Here is a 19,243-nt window from a genome sequence, read left to right on the forward strand (position 1 = left end):
AGGTGGCAGTGGCAGTGGAGGTGGCAATGGAGGTGGCAGCGGTGGTGGTGGTGGTGGTGGCAGTGGCAGTGGAGGCAGTGGCGGTGGCAGTAGAGGCGGTGGTCGCAATCATGGTGGTGGAGGCAGTGGCGGTGGTGGTGGTGGATGTGGCAGTGGAGGTGGCAGTGGCAGCGGTGGTGGCAGTGGAGGTGGCAGTGGTGGTGGAAGTGGCAGTGGAGGTGGCAGCGGTGGTGGAGGTGGCAGTGGAGGTGGCAGTGGCAGCGGTGGTGGCAGTGGAGGTGGCAGTGGCAGCGGTGGTGGCAGTGGAGGTGGCAGTGGCAGCGGTGGTGGCAGTGGAGGTGGCAGTGGCAGCGGTGGTGGCAGTGGAGGTGGAGGCAGCTTCCCCACAGTGGCTGTCGCTGCAGCACAGCATGCGGATCTTGTAGTTGAAGCACATCTTGAACACGCCCTCCTGCTCTTCGTTCCTGCAGACCAGGCCGAACCTAGGGTCGCAGTGCACTCGCTGGCCCAGGTCCTCCAGGCGCATGCTGGGGAGGAGCACGGCCCTGCACTCTATCTCCTGAGGCCGCTCACACACGGCCCCTCCCGCACTCCTGATCCTGTCGTAGGACTCGATGTCCCCCCCGGCCTTCTCAGACTTGGGGTAATCCTCATCGAACCACCCTGTCCACTGACATTTGGGCTGACAGGTGGTGGCAGCCGGGGTTGAGGAGCTGCCGACCTCCTGGGTCTCAGTTGTGGCAGGCATGGCAGGTGGGGTCTGCGAGGTGGAGGCTGCCGTCGACCCGAGGGGGCTTTCTCTCGTTGACGTGGTCTGGGTGGGGGTGGGCAGGGACTTGAGGGTTGACACCCAGGTGGTGCTGCCGGGGGAGGGACTGGGGCTGGTGCCCAGGGCCGGGGAGGTGCCACAGGGCACGTAGTCACAGCAGAGGACCCGCAACTCATAGTTGTGGCAGAGCGGGGGGCTCTGCTCGCTATTGAGGCACGTGAGCCCCCGAGCCATGTCACACTCCACCTTCTGGCCCAGCTCCTGCAGGGGTTTGTCGGGGAGCTGCTGCGCCCGGCACTCGACACCCTCAGGGGCTGGGCAGACCTGGTGGCCCCTCTGCCTCAGGTTCACAAACGTCTCGAAGTCTCCCCCTCCCATGCCGGGCTCTGGACGGCCGCTGTCGTACCAGTCAGACCAGTGGCATTGCTTGTGCACACACACAGTGGAGATGGTGGGAGCTGGGCCTGTGGGGGGACAGGGCAGGGGACCCAGTCAGCCTCCTCTGCCCACTCGCCAGCCGTGCCTGGGAGGAGGGGTGACACAACCCACAGGGCTGGCCCCCAGGCCTCTGCGGAACCCTGGCAGTCCCTTGTGCCCAGGATGCCTGCACCGAGCACCTGCATGGTCTTCCCTCGTCATCCAGACCATCACCCGGGGCCAGGGGCTCGAGAGAGCAAGGCAGGACAAGTGGCACGACCGCCAGGCTCACCTGTCGTGGACAGCGGGGCCGCAGTGGTAGTGAAGGTGAAGGGTGTCGTGGACACGGTTCCAGGACATTCCACGACTCTCCGGATGATCGTTCCATTGTTTCCGCAGATGGCAGTCAGGCAGGCGCCCAGTCCATCGGTTGTGTTGTAGATGACGTCCCCGTAGCCGTAGGTCTTGCCCTCATAGGTGCAAGTGCAGGCTGGGAGAGGCGCAGGGACAGGGCTCACTCGAGCCCCCAGCCCCCAGCCCCCAGCCCCCAGCCCAACCAGGCCCCTCCTTACCCGTGAGGCTGTACGTGCACTGGAGGCCGCCAGGGGTGCAGTCACTGGGAGGAGGAGAGACAAGCTGAGGGTCAGCAGGGCCAGGGCCGGTGTTCCTGCCCCGGCCTGGCCTGACCTCAGCCCTGCCCCCATTCCCCGGCTGGCTCCTGTACCCCAGCCGGCCCGTGCTCACCAGCTCTGGCAATTCTCTGCCGTGGGGACCCTGGAGCCGACCTCGTGGTAGTTGCCATCCTCATCGTAGCAGCCGCACTGGGCCACGCACTCCATCTGGTCCTCGCTGAAGAAGGGCTTGCTGGGTGGGCACCTCGGGTAGCAGCCTGGGGTGGGCACAGGCAGGAGCGGACTCACTCCCTCGGGCCAGGTGGTTGTGCTGCCCGGTGGCTCCCCCGGGATGGCCTGGCCTCACCTTCCAGGCCAGGCAGGTCCAGCAGGCAATGCCCACTCGGGTTCCGGCAGGTCCTCAGGCAGGGGGCCCCGCACGGCTCGTAGTGCCACTCGCACTCCCCGCGTGGGTTGTAGTAGTCGCAGAACAGGGCTGGGCGGGGAGGAGAGAGGCTAAGGGTGCCTGCAGGCCTTGTCCCTACCGTGGGCAGCGTGCAGGGGTCTGGGCCCGCCCTTTGCTCCTTTCCTTTCTCAGCCCTGCGCCCGGAACTGCTGTCCCTCACTGAGCCATCTCGTTTGGGGCAACCTGTCTGTCTGGTTTTTATGCACATGGACGTGTGCACACACCTGAAGTGCATGCGTGTTGGGTATGCATGTGTGCACACGTGTGCGGTCAGGCACTGGGGCCCGTGCTGCCTCGCCTCCTCCGGCCACCCCTCGCCTGCCGTTCAGCACCACGGACAGAGCCCGACTCACGGCAGATGTCGGGAGTCCGCCAGGTCACGCACACGCCCACGTCGCGACAGGCCTGGGCATAGGCGGCCACCGCGGTGCAGAAGCACTCGCAGTCGCCTCCCGAGTTGCAGGCGCACGCGTCGCTCACGCAGGCCTCATAGTACTTGGTGGAGTCGACCTGAGGGCAGGGGGCGAGGGACCGCTCAGCCAGGAGAGACAGTGCGCCCCTCAGGTCATGGGACAGCCGTCTGGACCTCAACCCCCACATCTGTGATCTGAGATCGGTGACTGCTGGGGCCAGAGTCCCCTGCCCACCGGGACACCTTCACTCCTGCCCCTGGTGGCCTCTGACCTCACCCCTGTCCCTGACCCTTGCCTCTGCGGACCAGCCCTCCCGCAACTGCTTGGTGACCCTGTCCTGACAAATGGGGGGGCTGCCTGTCTCCTCAGGGTGGGGGCAGCCCCCCAACCACATTCCTCCCTCCCAGATGGCAGAGCCCAGAGGGCACCCAAGTCTCGAATTTGCCACTGCTGATGGCACCACCTGGGGCAAGGATGGCTTGTCAGGCTCACATAGGACTTTCCGAGCCCTCGGACAGGGCACCCAGAGGGGCCGTGGATGAGAGGGGTCGGGGCCTGGCACAGCCACACCTTGGTCAGCTGCAGGCCGCTCCTACCAGGCCGCCCTCCCGTCAGCGTGCAGGTCCCGGATCACGAGACCATGTCCTCGTTCAAGAAGGACTTTTGGGAAGAGAGTCTGAGGCCCGTCACATCCTCTGCACACGTGAGGCTGGGCTGGAGGCTCCGCTAAGGTTCCCGTCAGGTCGGAGAGTGTGGGGGGGATGGGAGGTGACTCTGAGGGCCTGTGGGGCTCGGAGCCCTGTTTCTAGGGAATGAGGCTGAGTGTGGTCAAGGAAAGCAGAGGGGACTCTGTGCCAGGACTGGGGAGGCGGGCGCCTGCCTGGTGGGAGGTCCAGAGGTGTGCTCTGAGCGATGGTCAAGGCCATGACCCACTGTCCTCAGAGGCCCAGCCCAGGCCAGACCCAGCTCCCGCCGGAGGGAAGAAGGCAGCCCAACACCTGTCAGCCCCCAGCCCCTGCCCGCTAAGCCCAGGGCCCCGCCTCTCAGCCCACCTGAGAACGGCAGGCGGCGAAGGTGGCACTGTTGATGATGCTGCACTGCTTCTGGGCCCAGGACTTGCGGTATGGGTTGGCAGTGCAGGGGTCCTTGGGGGCCGAGGCATCCGGGCAGGACGGGGAGAACTTCCAGCTGTTGCCAAACTCCAGTGCGTTGCCCACTACGGACTGGCTCCGTGTGGTGAAGTCGTTGACGGCGTTGTCGTCGAAGTTCCCGCACAGCCCGCAGACCCTCCCCTGCAGATGCAGGGACAGTTGGGTCATGGGGGCTGGGGCTGCAGGGGGCAGCCCGAGGGAGCAGCACAGAGTCTGGCCCAGGAGGGGTGACTTCAGGGCACCCGGTTCCCCTGGGCAGTCCCTGTGAACTTGCAGGAGGATGGGGTACACGGAGGGTCCTTCGGTGAGCAGGGGGCAGGAGGGTGGGCACCTGCTCCCCCACAGAACCTCAGCCCAGCAGGTGTGGTATTGCTGAGTGGGGAGACCACAGAGCAAAGAGCGGCTTTCCAACCAGGACTCTGACGCACCCATTTGTTGGTTTGGTCTGAACATGCCCCTTTTCAGAACCTGACATTGTGCATGTGTTGGCCCCAGCCCTCAGCTGACCCTCAGCAGACCCTCAGCTTCCAGACGGTCCCCGCAGGGCCAGGTCTAGGAGTGGGGGCTCTGTCCAGGCCCGAGAGGATCCCATAGCCCGCCTGCCCACACCTTGTAATCCTGGCGCAGCCGGATGAACACACTGGTCTTCCGGTCCCAGGACACGACCATGCCACTGCGGGTCTCGACGGTCAGGTAGATGCCCATGTACCGGATCTTGTAGGGCGGGTCTCCGCCCGACCCCCTTTGCACCACCTTGTAGGTGCCCTCATGGAGGATCAGCTCATAGTTCTGCGAGGGCACAGGGGAAGCAGCTGCTGCAGGGGCCAGCTCTGGGGCCAGAGCCCACCCCATGGCCCAGGGCAGGGGCTCCACGGGTGCTCAGGGGCCCCAGAGCACCAGCATGGGGCTGGTGTTACGGATGAGCAGGGCTCCTGGTACAGTCGGCGAATGCAGGACGAGAGGCTGGGCAGGGTGTGCTGGGAGCCCGGAGGCTGCGTGGAAAGTTGGGGGCCACAGGCGAGCAGAGGAAGGCAGAGGGCACAGCGCGAGGCTGCGGGAGCCCGCGTGGCTGCCTCAGGCTCTTTGTGGCCAAGGCCTTGCTCCCCTGCCCAGCACTTCACCCCCTGCCGCCCCCAACTCCGGCTGTCCCCCACCCCCCCGCCTCCGCTGATCCCTGAGCGCTGCTGCCTTCCTCCTGCTCCTCCACTCTTTCGGGGGAAACGCCCCCCAGCCAGCCGCTCTGCTCTCTGCCCTGGGAACTCTGATCTTCTTCTGCCGGAAGTGGGCATCTCTAGGTGTGGTGGGCTGAAGGGAGGCCCCCAAAAGACATGTCCACATCCTAAACTCCGGCCCCTGTGAATGTGCTCTTACGTGGATAAAGGGTCTTTGCAGATGTGATTAAGTGAAGGATCTCGAGATGAGGTCATCCTGGATTTAGGGTGGGCCTAAGTCCAATGACAGGTGTCCCCATAAGAGAAGAGAAGGAGAAAGGACACACGGAGAGGAGGCCATGGGAAGATGAGGCAGAGACAGGAGGAGTGCAGCCCCAGGCCCGGGAACGAACGTCTGCAGCCCCAGAAGCTGAGGGAGGCAGGCAGGACCCTCCCCTGGAGCCTGCGAGGGAGCGCGGCCCCGTGACACCTGGATGTCAGAGACCTGGCCTTGGAACCGTGAGGGAATGAATTTCTCTGGTTTTAAGTCCCCGGGGTGTGGCCATTTATTAGGCGGCCCCAAGACACGATTCAGCTGGAGGGCCAGGGATTCAGCTGGAGGGCCAGGGTGGGCTGCAGAGGAAGGGAGAAGGTTCCTGGTGGACTCGCACCTCCAGGAAGAGCTTGATGGCCTTGGAGCAGGTGATGCCCGTGGTCCCGCAGGGGACGTTCTCGCTGATGATGTGGAAGGTCCCGTTGGTGGTGCCGTTGCCCCCGCAGTGGTCCTGGGACGGGGAGAGGTGAGACTTGGGTAACATGGGTCACGGCCAACCAAGCCCGGCCCTTGGGAGGGGCGAGGGGGCCGCGTACCTGGGCCAGTGTGTACTCGCAGCTCCCTTCGAAGCTGTAGCGCTCGCCGTCGAAGGTGATGAAATGGCCGTCCCCGTAGGCCACGCAGGTGCCCAGGCAGGGCCGATGGCTGCACTCCCACCTGCGGCTCCTGCAGGTGCTGCGTGGCGAGGGGAGGACACGATGCTCATTGGGCAGGAGCCTACCCCCTGGGCCGCTGTGGCCAAGCCAGTCCCCTCCATGACAAGGACGGGGACCCAGCCCCTGCTCATAAAATGGGGACATGGGGTGCCCCCCCACGCTCGAGAGGGGTCAAATGAAGCAGTGAGTGTGGGGCTCACAGGACCCACCACCTGCCGGTGGCGCTTCTGTCTTGAGGCTTCCCCAGCCCTTGGCGCCTGGGGTGCAGGGCTGGTGGTCCTGGTGTCAGCTTTAACTGGCCCCTGCCATCTGCTGGGCAGAGGAGGCCAGGCCCCTGGGGCACCTCCCAGAGGACAAACGGGACTGCCCAGGGCTTCTAAGGGGTGGGGACAGCACCAGGCCTCAGCTCCTCTCCTGCTCCCTGCCAAGGACCCCCCTCGCTGAGGCCAGCTCAGGCCCGCTGTCCCTGTGGTCTCTGCCCACGCCCTCCCCTCTGCAGCCCCTCGACCCACCAGGTATTACAGTCCACCCTGATGGTCTCCCCGGGCTTGTATGTGGCCTCGTTGTGCAGACAGGGGCAGTCCTCCTCAGCCACGCAGCCCCCACTCCCGTCCGACACCAGCCCCGGGGGGCAGACGCAGCCAGACACACAGTGGGTGCTGAACTGTGGACGAGTGGGAAATGGTCAGTGGCTCGTCCCTTGCTGGGGCCCGGGGGACACCGAGGGGAGGGGACGCTGCCCAACCCAGGGGTGCCCAGGCTTAGGGGTGGGCATGCTCTCCAGGCAGCGCAGGGGCTGTGCCCTCCCTGGCCAACTCACACAGTCCACGTCGAGCATGTGGCAGCTCCTGAGGCACTCGGCCCCGGGTGTGCCCGCTGAGGCGTTTCTGCAGTCCAGGTACACCATGGGAGCCACACACCCTGCGGAGGGATGGCACACTGGGAGGAGCCCGCTGGTGTGGGCAGGACCCCCACCCTGAGGCCAACAGAAGCACCCCCCTGCCACCCCGGGTGGGGTTCCGGGGGTCCCAGGCAGGGCTCGGAGGGAGGAAGGTACCTGTGCTCGTCTCCTCCTCGGCTCCCAGGCAGCTCAGTTTCCCACTCACACAGGAGCTATGAGAGATGGGCAACCTGGTCTGGGCCCGCTGCCCACTGCCCACAGACCCCCACCCGGATCTCTGCCGGCTGGGCCCGCCAGGATTCGTCTGAGGAAAGGACGGTGCCCACTGCCAGGGTCGCAGCGAGGCCCCAAATCCCGCGGAGGTGCTCGAGTAAACGGGCAACAGGTGTGCAAGAAGGCAGCTTGGACTCGAAGATGAGGACGTGGCCTCAGCTGGTAAAGGAGCCACCGGGGAGGCGATGGGGGGCACCCCGGGCCGGCCCCAGAGTGAGAGCCGCCCGCCGCGCACGCGCCGCACCTTCCGTGGTCCCCGGCCCTCAGGACACCCTCCCGGGCCAGGGGAGAGGCTCCTCTTCCCGGAAGGGCTCAGGGCTGGCCTGGCCGGCCCCTTACCACACCACGCCGTCGTCGTGCACGACCTCTCCCGGAGCCACCACGGAGCCGCGGAAGTAGCAGGGACAGGCCTCGGCGGGCACACAGGCGCCGGCGTCGTCCAGGAAGGTGCCCGAGGGACAGGTGCAGCCGTCCACTGGCACGAAGGCGATGCCGCAGGTGACGTCGGCCTGGCTCAGGCTGCGGCAGGTGGGCTGGCAGCCGTCCACCACGTAGGCATAGGTCTGGGACTTGGGGCAGCTGCTCATGTACTTGGCTAGAGGTGGGGTGTGGAGGGCGACACAGGGGTCAGTGGCTGAGTGGCCCTGTCTGGCGTCGCTTTACCATGTCCAAACTGGGTTTGAAGTGGCCTGGGACTCGGTTTCCCCCTCTGGAACTCGGGATGGTAAGGGCACAAGGTTCTTGGCTGGACCGGAGGAGGAAGCGCCAAGCCCTCGCTGAGAACATGTGGGTGGGGGTCGCTGCCCCCCGGGGTCCCCAGCGCCCCCCGCCCCTGCCGGGTGAAGCCAGGACGGCGCGGGGGCACTCACTGCAGACGTCGTCCCTCCAGCCGCGGAGCAGCACGCCCTTGGCAGCGCAGGCCCGCACGTAGGAGGACAGAGCCGCGCACATGCAGGCCTCGCTCTTCTCGCAGTTGCACGTGTCGAACATGCAGTTCTGGGGACGGGGACATCAGGGGGCCGTCAGGGACTCCAGCCCACCAGGGTCCCACCCCTCCCAGTCTGTCCTTCCTGGGACGGCCAGCTGGGCTGGGAGCTCCACCCCCCAGGAGGGCTCATGGCGCAGACTGAAGGCGGTGGGTCCTCCTGGGGGACAGCCCCCTGTGCTTTGTGCGAGGCCACCAGGGAGACAAGCTGCACACTCTGTGGTGGGAGAGGCTGGGCCCGGGCCCAGCGGGAAGGCGTGGAGCCGGGCTGAGGATGGGGTCTGGGGAGGGGTCTTGAAGGGCAGGGCAGGGTCCAGCTTGAATTCTAGATCTGTCACTGGTGGTGCTGCATGTGAGGGCGTGAATGGAGTGGGGTGGGGAGAGACTGAAGGCAAGAGACGGCCGGAGGTGGGGTAGGCTGGACGGCAGGGTGGAGGTGCGCCACCCCCAAATGGGCAGAGGTGGCCTGGGTCCTCCACCTGCAGACAGACTCCTTGAGGCTGGAGTCATGTGCACTTAGGGCTTTCGCTTCTGGAAAAGTGGCCTGTGACCTGGCCTTTGTGGGTTGAATTGTGTCCCCCAAAAAGGTATATGGAAGTCCTAACCCCCGGGGCCTGTGAACGTGAGATTATCGGAAATAGGATCTTTGCAGACGCAATTAAGATGAGGTCATTAGGGTGGGCCCTGATCCAACATGCCTGGTGTCCTTATAAGAGACTTGGACACAGTCACACAGGGAGAGACAGACACAGAGAGAAGGCCATGTGATGACCGAGGCAGAGATTGGGGTGCAGTGGCCACAAGCCAGGAACGCAGGAGCCCCCGGAAGCTGGAAGAGGCAGGAAGGACTCTCCCCTGGAGCCTCCAGAGAGAGCACAGCCCTGTGACACCTTGACTTTGGACTTCTGGCCTCCAGAATGTGAGAGGATAAATGTCTCCAGGTTTTAGCCATCCAGTGTGTGGTCCTTAGTTACGGCAACAAACACACCAACAGTGCTGGTGCCCAGAGCCCAGAGCCCAGAGCATGGCCGAGAGTGGGACTGACTGGCCCGGCCCGCTGTGTCGGGGGCCGTCCGTGAGAGAGGGACCCCGAAGGGGTGGCTGGGGAGGGACGGCTCCAGGCGGGGCAGGTCCCGCTCCAGCACCAGCCCACCAGGGTCTCACCGAGTGGAAGGGTGCAGGGTTGACGATGGTGTGGCAGGGCGAGAAGGCGCCGGCAGGGTGGGTCAGCAGCGAGCACCAGTGCTGGGCGTAGTTCTCTGGAAGAGGGGAGGCGGGCGGGCTGATGGTCACTGGGCACAGCTTAGCGGCCGCCGGCTCCCTGTGCCCACCTCACTCCCCGTGCACCCGCACACCTCCAGCAGCCTCCGCTCCGAACACACAGGCCTGTGGGGGCCCCTCGGCCCTGGGAAACTGAATTGGAATTTGGGGCTCACCCACCGTGCCGTGTGGGCACTGCTTACGGGGCGGGAAGGTGCTGCTCCCAGAGACGGGCTCTCAGCGCCCCCTCCCTGCTCACCCCCAGCCCTCCCGCCTGCATGCACGCCTGGATATGGGGGTCTCCCCAGACCCTCCAGTTCCGGAGCCCGGGTGAGATGAGGCTTCCTGCGAAGATGGGTAGCCCCCAGGCCCGGACCCGGGGTAACCCTAGGGCTCCCAGGGGTGGGTTACCGTTCTCCACGCTGAGGGAGCAGGGGTCCTCGAAGCTGTTCTTGACGTTGGGGCAGGCGGCCTGGGTCTTCCAGGTGTTGGCAAAGGGGGCGGCTGTGCCCTCCACCACGCCACCGAGGATCCGGAAGTCGTCGGCCTGGTTCTGGTTGAAGTTCCCGCACAGGCCTGGGGACGGGGGAACGTTAGCTGGCCGTCCAGCTCGGCCGTACTCCCCCTGCCCTGCAGTTCCTCCGGGTGCCGCCACAAGGCAGACTGGCCAAGAGCCCCAACCCAGGGTTTTGGTTCCAGAACCATCTGCAGATAAGCCCTGGTGGGCGTCAGCCCCTGCGCACAGCCCGCCCAAGTGAGGGCTGCGTGGCTTGCTCACTGTCCTCCAGGGCCACCTCCCTCCTGCCACGGGCCAGACATCGGGTGCCCTGGGCTGGTGCAGGGGTCTCTGGGAGCAGCTGCCTCCCTGATCCCCATCTCCTGCCAGACTCTGCCCGCCCTGCTGCTTGCAGCCTGGAGCTGAGTCATCCCCACTGCCCCTGCCCCTCCGAGCCCTCCCGCCGAGTCTTACCACACATCTGGCCTCGGTAGGAGGGGTCCAGCCTGAGGTACACCTGCATGAGAGGCACCAGCTGCACCTGCAGCTGTAGCCCAAGGCCCGTCTGGACCAGGATGAAGAAGGACGAGGGCCTGAAGATGGTGATGTTGGCTGTGGATGCAGGGGGTGGTCAGAGGCTACACGGAGGCCAGGCCTGGCCAGGCTGACCACCGATGCCTGAGCCCCCGTGCTTCCAGGACGGCCCAGGAGGCGGGGATGGGCCCGTAGAGGATGGGCTGGAGTGAGTCAGGTATCTGGTGGACCCCAGCCACCACCCTGGGATCTGGAGCCAGGCAGGAGCTCACATGTGTGCTCGGGTCATGAGTGACTGCTGATGCTCCCTGAGAGGCCGGCCACCAAGTGTGCTCAACACAGGGTCCCCAAAGCAGCCTCGGTAGGACCACTGACATCCTCACTTTGCAGATAAGAAACCAACCATGGGGTGTTCTGAAACTGCCCGAGGCCACAAAGAACTAGCAAGGGCCCAGCCTGGTTCTGCTCAGGCTCTGGGAGTGGACGGTCACTCTGGAGGCGCCTGCCTGGCTGCACAGGCCCAGCTGCCCCAGGGGCCGCGTACCTGCTGACACAGGCAGCTGTGTGTAGATGGAGTTCATGAACACCCCGCCGTTGGCCTGGATCTGGATGGCCTGGCGAGAGGAGGCAGGGCCGCAGTCAGTGTGGGGAGGGGCCCGCCAGCTCACAGACGAGGGAGCGCTGGCCACCCTGTCTGCAACCTCGAACCTCCGAACCCCCTCCGACCCTCAACCTCCGTGTGGCTGGGAGGGCGGTGGTCCCTGGGGCTGTGGGATCTAGGGAGGGAGCTGGAGCCCGTCCTCCCCATCTCTGTCCTGTCATCCCTGCCCTTCTTCCGGCCCCGACCCTCACCGTTTCTCCGACCCTCACTGTGTCCCCGACCCTTACTGTGTCCCCACTGCCGGTCATCCTGAGTGTCACCGTCTTGAGGCAGTTCTCGTTGTCCGTCAGGCCGCATTTCCGCAGCTCAGCCAGCACGGTGAAGCTACTGTCTGCACATTTCTGACGAGGCAAAGCCCACCAGTTCGTTGGGGGACAGCCGGCCCCCACACGGCAGAGAGGGGCTGCATGTGTGTGTGTGTGTGGTGCCCCTGTGCCCGGGAACGCCCATGCAGGTTGGAGGCGGCCAGTGGCTCGTGGTGGCCTCTGGCACCTGCGGTCATCTCCAGGCAGCTTCCTCAGGGCCGGGGGCCCCTCAGCCCCCGTGAGTGTGAGCCTGGGGCCTTTCTCTCAGGATGGGAGGGGGCCGCAGGGGCTTCACCCACTTTGACGGCCATCATAGGGCCCTTCCCTGGAGCAGAGGAGGCCGAGGGGCCCAGCAGGTGGGGCCTGATGTCCGCAGCCCCGCGGGACCCACCTTGGACAGGATGTAGCTGCAGTCTCCGTGCACATCGTAGAGTTTCTCATCGTAGGTGGAGATGTGGGAGCCGCCCTGGACGGAGCAGGTGCCTGGGCATGGGAGGTCCTGGCACTGCCACAGCCCCCTGGAGCAGGTGCTGGGGGAAAAGAGGCCGTGAGAAGAGGGTGCACAGTGAGGCGGAGGCGGACCCCACCCCATGCACCCCCGCCCTAGGCAGGAGCAGGGGCAGGGGCAGGGCCGGCTGGGGGCCTACCAGGAGCTGCAGCTGGTGGTGAAGGAGGCCCCTGGGGCATAGATGCGGCCACTGTGGGTACAGGAGCAGCGCTCCAGGGGCAGGCAGCCCGTGTGGGTGACGTCGTCCAGCACTGTGCCTGGGGGGGCAGGAGTGGGTCAGCCGAGGCTGGGGCGGGTGTTGGAAACACAGTGACCGGAGGCAGCCATGGGGTGGGGGCAAAGGTCCCGGGTGAGGACAGTCCTCAAGGGCCAGGAGGACCTGCCTGGGGGGCAGAAGCAGCCGTCCACGCAGTGGTCCTCGCAGAGCTGCGAGTGCTCAGGGTTGGAGCAGGTGTCGGCACACGGTGAGCCGCACTCCTGGTGCTGCAGGCTGAGGGGGCACATCTGGGCTGCAGGGAAGAGGCAACGCTGGGCCCTCAGGAGGCCACCCAGGCACCCGGCAGGCAGACAGACACCTCTGCTCCTGTCTTCCATGTGCCACGAGGGGTCCCCAAAGCCACAGCTGGGCCCAGGGAGCCCCTCTTCTCAGGAGCCGTGGCCCCACTTGTCCTGGCCCCCAGCCGTCTTCTGGGTGAGGTGGGAGGCGAAGGGAGCACGAGGCCCAGTGTCTCCTGGGACAGCCCTCTCATGCCCACCTAGGGTCTAGGGTGAGCTCAGCTCACTGTGCCCCGGCCGGGTCCTTCCTCAGGGCCCCCAGACACCCCTGGCCTTGCATATCCCCCTTTGCTCCCCAGCCCACCCTCTTGCTGGTGGGCCCCCTGAGTGGCTCTGCCTGCCCTGTGTCCCCAGCCAGACCCAAGGGTCTCATCCCTCACCCCTTCCCCAGGGACCCAGCGTGGGTACAGGGCACAGGCTGGCCCCCATTGGGGCCCCAGCCCAGGCCCTGGTGGGGGACACTCACGGCAAAAGTCAGGGCCCCTCCAGTTTTGTGGCTGGCCCCCCGCATGGGCACACTGGCGGGAGTACTCGGCAAAGGTGGCACATGGGCAGGTGGGGCAGCGGCACAGGTCCTGGGTGCAGGCGGCCACGTACACATCGGCGTCCACCAGCCCATTGCACTGGGCGAAGGCCGGGCCCAGCAGGGTGCGGCGGCAGATACCCTCCTGGGGAGCACAAAGGCTAGGCACCTTCTGCCCTCCACGCAGGATCGTGCAGGGACACCAACCCTGCATTCCCCACCCCAGCCAGGGAGCCTCTTCTTCTTGGGGTTCCTTCCATCCACCCACCCATCCATCATCCACCTATCCCTCCAGCCACCCATCCCTCCATCCACCTATCCATCCATCCACCCATCCCTCCATCCACCTATCCATCCATCCACCCATCCCTCCATCCACCTATCCATCCATCCACCCATCCCTCCATTCATCCATCCATCTGTCCATCTACCTACCCATTCACCCATCCACCTATTCCTCCATCCGTCCATCTATCCATCCATCCATCCATCCATCCATCCATCCATCCATCCATCCACCCACCCACCTACCCATCCATCCATCCAGATATCCTTTCATCCATCCATCCACCCACCCACCCACCTACCCATCCATCCAGTCAACCACTGTGAACTTGCCACTGCTGGGTGCTGAACTCTGCTTGGCTCTGGGGAGTGACCCATGACACTGGACTCCCCCCACCCATCCAGGGCTCCAGGACACCCCTGCCCATGGTGTCAACAACCAGGAAAGGTGCAGACTCTGCGCCTGGAGGTGGCTCAGAGGAGGGGGAGGCGGAGGTGCCCGTCCACCCTCAGGCAGCCCCCGTAGAGTCAGTGCTGGCTGTTGATGAACATCCTCCCTCCCCACCCCCCGGCCGGCTGGGAGTGGGCCACAGGCCCACGTCCTGATTTCAGGCCTGGGGATTCTGCTGGTTCTGGGGGATCCTGGAGCTTCCAGGCCATTTCCAAAGGTGGGGTCCTCCCGGGTCCTTGGAAGGGCTTTCCTGCCCTGGGCCCCCTGAGTGCCCACTCTTGGTGGGACTGTGTTTATGGGCACAGATTTGCACACACATGCAGCCCAAGACACACACACTCCCGCAAGCACATGGCCCACATGCTGAGCATGTGTGGCAGTGGCACACACGCGGAGGCGTGTGGGTGCAGAGGGTGTGCCTCGAGAGTGGAGGCCAAGTCTCTGCCGCCCGGGGCTAGGAGACCCTCTCTCGCCTGGACACCCGAGGTCCCACCCCCAGGAGGTGAGTCCCCGCCCCGCTATCCCCACACCTGGGGACAGGGGCCACAGGGAGCCCGGGCCCCTGAGAGGCGCTCACCTCGTCGGTGCAGTTGTCAGCTGGGGAGGGCAGGGGGTCCTGGCACTGCTCCATGGGCCCGTCCAGCTTCTGCAGGTTCCCGAACTGTACAGGAGTCAGCCTGGCGTCTGCAGAGACGCGGCGCTTGGTGTGGGGGCGCTGAGGGGCTCTGGGGGCAGTGTGGGGCATGGCTGCCAGGGGACCCCCTGCCCATGCCCAGGACCCCCTGAAACTTCATTCTGGGGCATCACTGGGTTGAGCGTTGCCTCCACTCCAATTTGCTCCCTGCCAACGGCCTGGGTGACGCCACCCCCCCTTGGCCCTCCTGGCCTCCCTGGGACTGTCTGGCCCTCGGCTGCCTGCCACGCCCTGACCCCGGGCAGCACTCACTGTGGGCGTAGAACTCATTGATGGCAGGCAGCCCGTTGAAGTCCCCACACAGGCCGCACGTCTGGTTGGCATACTTGGGGTCCAGCTCCAGCTGAGGGCATGGGAGGGGCAGCTCCAGCCTCTGCTGGCCAGGCAGGGCCCCATCCCCACTGACCCCGGGGGACCGCAAGGCTCTCCCACTGTCCACCTGCGGGGGCTCCCCCAGCTGTGTTGAGAGGGGCCTGGGGTTGGGGCATCCTCACCAGAGCGCTGTCCTCCCCGTTCCACGTGAAGGTCAGCGCCAGCCGGACGTTGACTTTGACGTAGACGCTGGTCTGCTCCACCACAAGTCCAGCACGGCTGTAGGGTAGGTCCTCCCTGGGGCGGAAAGTTCTGGTCCTCCCACGGCCGGGGTGTGGGACGGCGTCCAGTGCCCCCCCCTCCGGCTCTGAGCCCCAAGCCCACCCCGGAGTCCTGGCTCCTCCCAGCCCCGGGCTCACCGCTGCCCGTTGATGAGGACAGAGCCATTGGAGATCTCCACCACCAGCCCCTGGGTCTTGAGGACGACGTGGGTGATAGTGGGCCTGGAGCTGGCCAGGCTGCGGCGGAGCTGGATGTTGAAGTCCTCGTAGGCGGCGCCGCAGTGTGCGGAGAAGACGTAGTTACAGAGGCCGGGGAAGCGGAAAATGTCGCCATCGAAGGTCTTGTAGTGGAAGTCGCCCCAGGTGCTACACACCCGCCCGTTGTGCGCCGGGTTCGCGGCTGTGGGGAGCACATGGTGGGGCCCCCGCCAGACGCCACTGCCCATGCCCAGCTGCCCACAGGCGCCTTCCCCAGGACAAGGTGCCCAATTTGGGAAAGGGGAGCCAGAAGGGCAGCCGCCTCTATCCGACATACCTGCCTCCTCCCCTCAGCTCCTCTGCTTCTCTCCAAGACCCGTGACGGCCTGCCCAGCACCCCAGAGTCAGTCCCAGGAGAACTGTCCACAGGGACGGCCACCCAGCTGCCGGCTGCCCCACACTGTGCCAGCTTTAATCCAGATCTGTGACCCCCTGGCAAACACCCCCGCCCCCGTTAGCAATGGGTGGTGTCCACTTACGGCTCATGGTGGGGAAGACAGTGATGGGTGGGATGAAGATCATGTGCTGGGCTGCAGAGAAAACCAGGTCACTCCGGGAACTCAGCCAGGCAGGGACTGGCTGGGGACACCCCTTCCTGGGACCCCTACCCTCCTCTCTGGCCACCCTGGGGCAGCAGGGAGCCACAGGCCAGGACTGACCCAGCCCAGGGAGCCCCAGGACTAAGGTGTCCCCTGCTGGACCCTCCTGTCTGCCTGAGACGTGCTCCTGCCCTGAGTTTTTCCATGTGGTCGTTGCCCTGTGGGTGTGTGTATGCACACGTGTGTGAGAGTGTGAGTGTGAGCTTGTGGGTGTGCCCACATGCCTGCAAGTGTGAGTGTGTACACGTGTGTGAATGAGTGTGTGAGATGTATGTGACTGTGTGAGTGTGTGGACGTGTGTGCACATATGAGTGTGTGGATGTGAGTGTACATGTGTGAGTGTGTGAATGTGAGTGTGTGGGTGTGCCCACATGCATGCAAGTGTGAGTGTGCGAACGTTTGAGTGTGTGGATGTGTGTGCATGTATGAGTGTGTGGGAGTGAGTGTACATGTGAGTGTGTGAATCTGGACACATTAGTGGGTATGCGTGTGTGTGCACACATGAGTGTGCACACAAGAGTGTGAATGTGTGCCCGACCACTCTGTGAGCATGAGTATGTGTGCACATGCATGTGAATATGAACATGTGCATACACGTGTGTGAGAACATGTGTGTGCACTCGTGTGAGTGTGTGTGAGCGTGTGAGCCTCTCTGCTCTGCACCTCAGTGGTTTTTGGCCCCTCCTTGCCACCTCCTTGGGCAGATGGGATGGGGAGGGTCTCTGTGTGACATGTGGGTGATGTGGAGAGGGCTCTGGCCCCCTCCGGCCGCCCGGAGCCCCTTTCACTTGCTCCAGGAGCCTGGGCCGCGTACCAACAGCCTCCCTCTGACCGTCCGCGGCAGCCTCTGCGCTCGCCCAGCTCAGCTCCGTGTTGCCCTGGGTCTCTGCGGGAAGAGGGGACGGGAGTCGGTGAGAAGCAGACAGTCAGCCACCCCTCCTTCGGCGGCCTATTCGGGGCACTGGCGGCGGGTCTCCGTGGGCTGCAGGATGGCGGCCACGTGATGGCTCAGGCCTCCCCATCACCCAGTGTGAGAGAGAGCAAGGCCTCCGCCGGGATGGAAGGTTCTGGCAGAGAGCTGCAGCTGTTCAGTGGCCCTGCGCTGACCCCCACCCTCCCTGTCCATGAATTCAGGGTGGGGCCTCATCGCCCTGTGACAGGGAAGCTGGCTCAGGGCAGGAGAATGGAATCAGGAAAAGGCGTTGGCGCCCATGACCCCGGCCACCCCAGAGAGAGGGTTTGGCCCCATCCCGTGCGTCCCTCAGAGAAGGACAAAGACCAGCTTTGTTGGGGAGAGGGGCACACGCACTCGGGGAGGCTTCCAGGTGTGACTTAGGAGAAACCCAAGACCAGCGCCAGCTCCGCGTTAGAACCATCAATCATGGCAAGTGGGAGGCCTGGGGACCTAGTGCTGGGACGGCTGCCACAGGTCACCTGTGTGTCCACCACCTCTAGGCAGGGCCTCATCCGCCAGCCTGACTGGGGCCAAGCCAGGTGCTCCCCTCCAGTGGCCAGGCCCCCACGACCTCTCACTGCCTCAGTGGACAAGGCTGACCCCTCAGACCCCTCTCTGCTGGGCTGGGGCAGGGGCACCCCCTTTACGCGGCCCTGGAATTCCTTCCTTGCGTCTGCCGGGAGTCTCCATGCTCAGCCCAAGCCTGTGCTTCATGGGGAGTGGGAGGTGGGGCCGTGTCCTGATGTCCCTGGTGGGGCCGGCGCTCAGCGAGGGGTGCTGGGTTGCTCTGCATCCTGTTCCACTTTCCCGGTGGGAACGCCGATGCGTGGAAACCGCAGGTCCTGGCGCGGCACCTCTCTCTCCTCTCAGGGGCCCCGGCTGACTGCGTTTCCCAGGAGCATAGCCGCTCCGTCTCACCACCCCTGACCCCAGACCCACAGCCCCTCCCACCTGTGCCTGGCCGGGGCCAGCTGCTGCCAGCCCCTGGCCCCACACCACCGTGAAGAAACCAGAGGGTTCCACACAGATGCAGGGTACACGGCATCCCTCCTCTCCATCAGGGCCATTTCCACACAAATTGGTTAAACACAGGGCCCTCCTTGGGCGGGTGACAGGCCCAGTGAATCTGGGTCTCCATCACTTGGCCAGAGAAATGCCCGCCGCCGACCACCCCATCACGCCGTGGTCGGGTGCACATCCCCCCTGACATGAAGCTCCCCCACTCAGGGCCCACCCTTACCCACCCCTGAGAGGGCCTCTGGCTTGGGGATACCAGTGTCTCATGACAAGATGCGCCCCCATCCGAGGGATTTGTCCCCAACAAGAGGGAAGCAAGTGCAGGATGAGGTAGGCTCACAGGCAGGCCCACTGCTCAGGTGTGCGGAGCTGAGGCCAGCCTGGCCCGAAAGAGCCCGGCTGAGCGGGGACACGGCTGTGCAAACTGGCGAACTGGCGTCCTAAACCACTCTGCAGGCTGGGGGTCGCTGCACTGGGCAGCGTCCCAGGACCCCTTCTGGGAGTTGCTGTAGGGACCACCTTTGCCCCCCAAGAAAGGGGACTCATGTGACTTCACACGTCTCCCCGTGCTCTGGGAGACGGTCCTCTCCCCTTCACCGCCTCCTGTGCTCAGATGGAGAGAGCCTCGGGCTCAGGGTGAGGCTCCGTGGGGAGCAGGAGCAGAGTGCGGCTGGGGACGGGCAGGGCAGGCTCTGGTGGCCAGAGCTCCAGGCCAGCCCTGCTGGGTGTTGCCCAGGCAGCCCCTGGGGCCGCATCTTTTGTGTTGACAGTAAGTATTAGGGCTCCTGGCGCTTCCCTGCGATGCTAAGAGCCTTGGGGCCCGAGGGACAACAGACAAAACCAACAGGTACAGGCCGCTGAAAAGGCCGCACGGTGGGCGTGGCGCGAGGTGCCACAGTGGGCTCAGGGGTGGCTCCCCTGCTGCCAGGTGGGCACTGCACCTGTTGGCTCCATGGCAGCCCTATTTCCAGGAGGTATTTCAGAGCCACCGTGGGGGCTGCCCTCGTACCCCAGGCCATTCTCGAAGGGCAGAGTGGAGAAAGTGCAGCCCCTGTGGACAGGGATCCATACTGGGTGCTGTCCCTGCCTCTGATATGGGGACCTCATGGGGACCAGAGAGACCCCCAGCCTCGGCTTCCTCACCCAGCGCCCACCCCCATCCCATCTCCGAGTGGTTTCCCTCGGGCACACAACTTCTCCTGACGAAGGCTGAGAGCCCCGGCGGCTGGGTGTCCCTGCTGTGCAGGGCCTGTCAAGGACACACTGTCCATTCTCAGCGGGAGAAACCCCCAGGCGCGTGGCCTGCAGAAGCCGTCCACCCCTTGAAGGTGGAGCCGGGGGGTCGGCCTTACCTGCCTTCTGCACCAAGAGCAGGGCCGCGAGGGCCCACGCCAGCGCCCGGCACCCTGCTGGGGCGCCCAT

General features: G+C 65.2%; 1 protein-coding gene across 1 annotated transcript in view; it reads right to left on the reverse strand.

Annotated features, from left to right (window-relative positions):
* Positions 1-19,243, reverse strand: part of MUC5B (mucin 5B, oligomeric mucus/gel-forming) — a 39,478-nt gene extending 20,235 nt beyond the window's left edge. The window contains 33 exon segments of the mRNA XM_087422932.1: positions 276-1,233; positions 1,479-1,676; positions 1,759-1,802; positions 1,931-2,075; positions 2,165-2,293; positions 2,617-2,773; positions 3,729-3,968; positions 4,437-4,616; positions 5,650-5,763; positions 5,849-5,987; positions 6,481-6,632; positions 6,789-6,889; positions 7,026-7,081; positions 7,482-7,737; positions 8,012-8,138; positions 9,292-9,386; positions 9,799-9,963; positions 10,358-10,495; positions 10,962-11,031; positions 11,306-11,419; positions 11,775-11,913; positions 12,031-12,148; positions 12,275-12,400; positions 12,913-13,114; positions 14,283-14,389; positions 14,652-14,742; positions 14,894-15,008; positions 15,131-15,392; positions 15,730-15,780; positions 16,664-16,735; positions 18,763-18,872; positions 18,965-19,070; positions 19,174-19,243. Coding sequence (XP_087279058.1) covers positions 276-1,233; positions 1,479-1,676; positions 1,759-1,802; positions 1,931-2,075; positions 2,165-2,293; positions 2,617-2,773; positions 3,729-3,968; positions 4,437-4,616; positions 5,650-5,763; positions 5,849-5,987; positions 6,481-6,632; positions 6,789-6,889; positions 7,026-7,081; positions 7,482-7,737; positions 8,012-8,138; positions 9,292-9,386; positions 9,799-9,963; positions 10,358-10,495; positions 10,962-11,031; positions 11,306-11,419; positions 11,775-11,913; positions 12,031-12,148; positions 12,275-12,400; positions 12,913-13,114; positions 14,283-14,389; positions 14,652-14,742; positions 14,894-15,008; positions 15,131-15,392; positions 15,730-15,780; positions 16,664-16,735; positions 18,763-18,872; positions 18,965-19,070; positions 19,174-19,243 — 5,147 coding nt within the window.

The sequence above is a fragment of the Ceratotherium simum genome, chromosome 34 (assembly GCF_057802395.1).
Source record: "Ceratotherium simum simum isolate JZ-2026a chromosome 34, ASM5780239v1, whole genome shotgun sequence".
Classification (NCBI taxonomy): domain Eukaryota; kingdom Metazoa; phylum Chordata; class Mammalia; order Perissodactyla; family Rhinocerotidae; genus Ceratotherium; species Ceratotherium simum.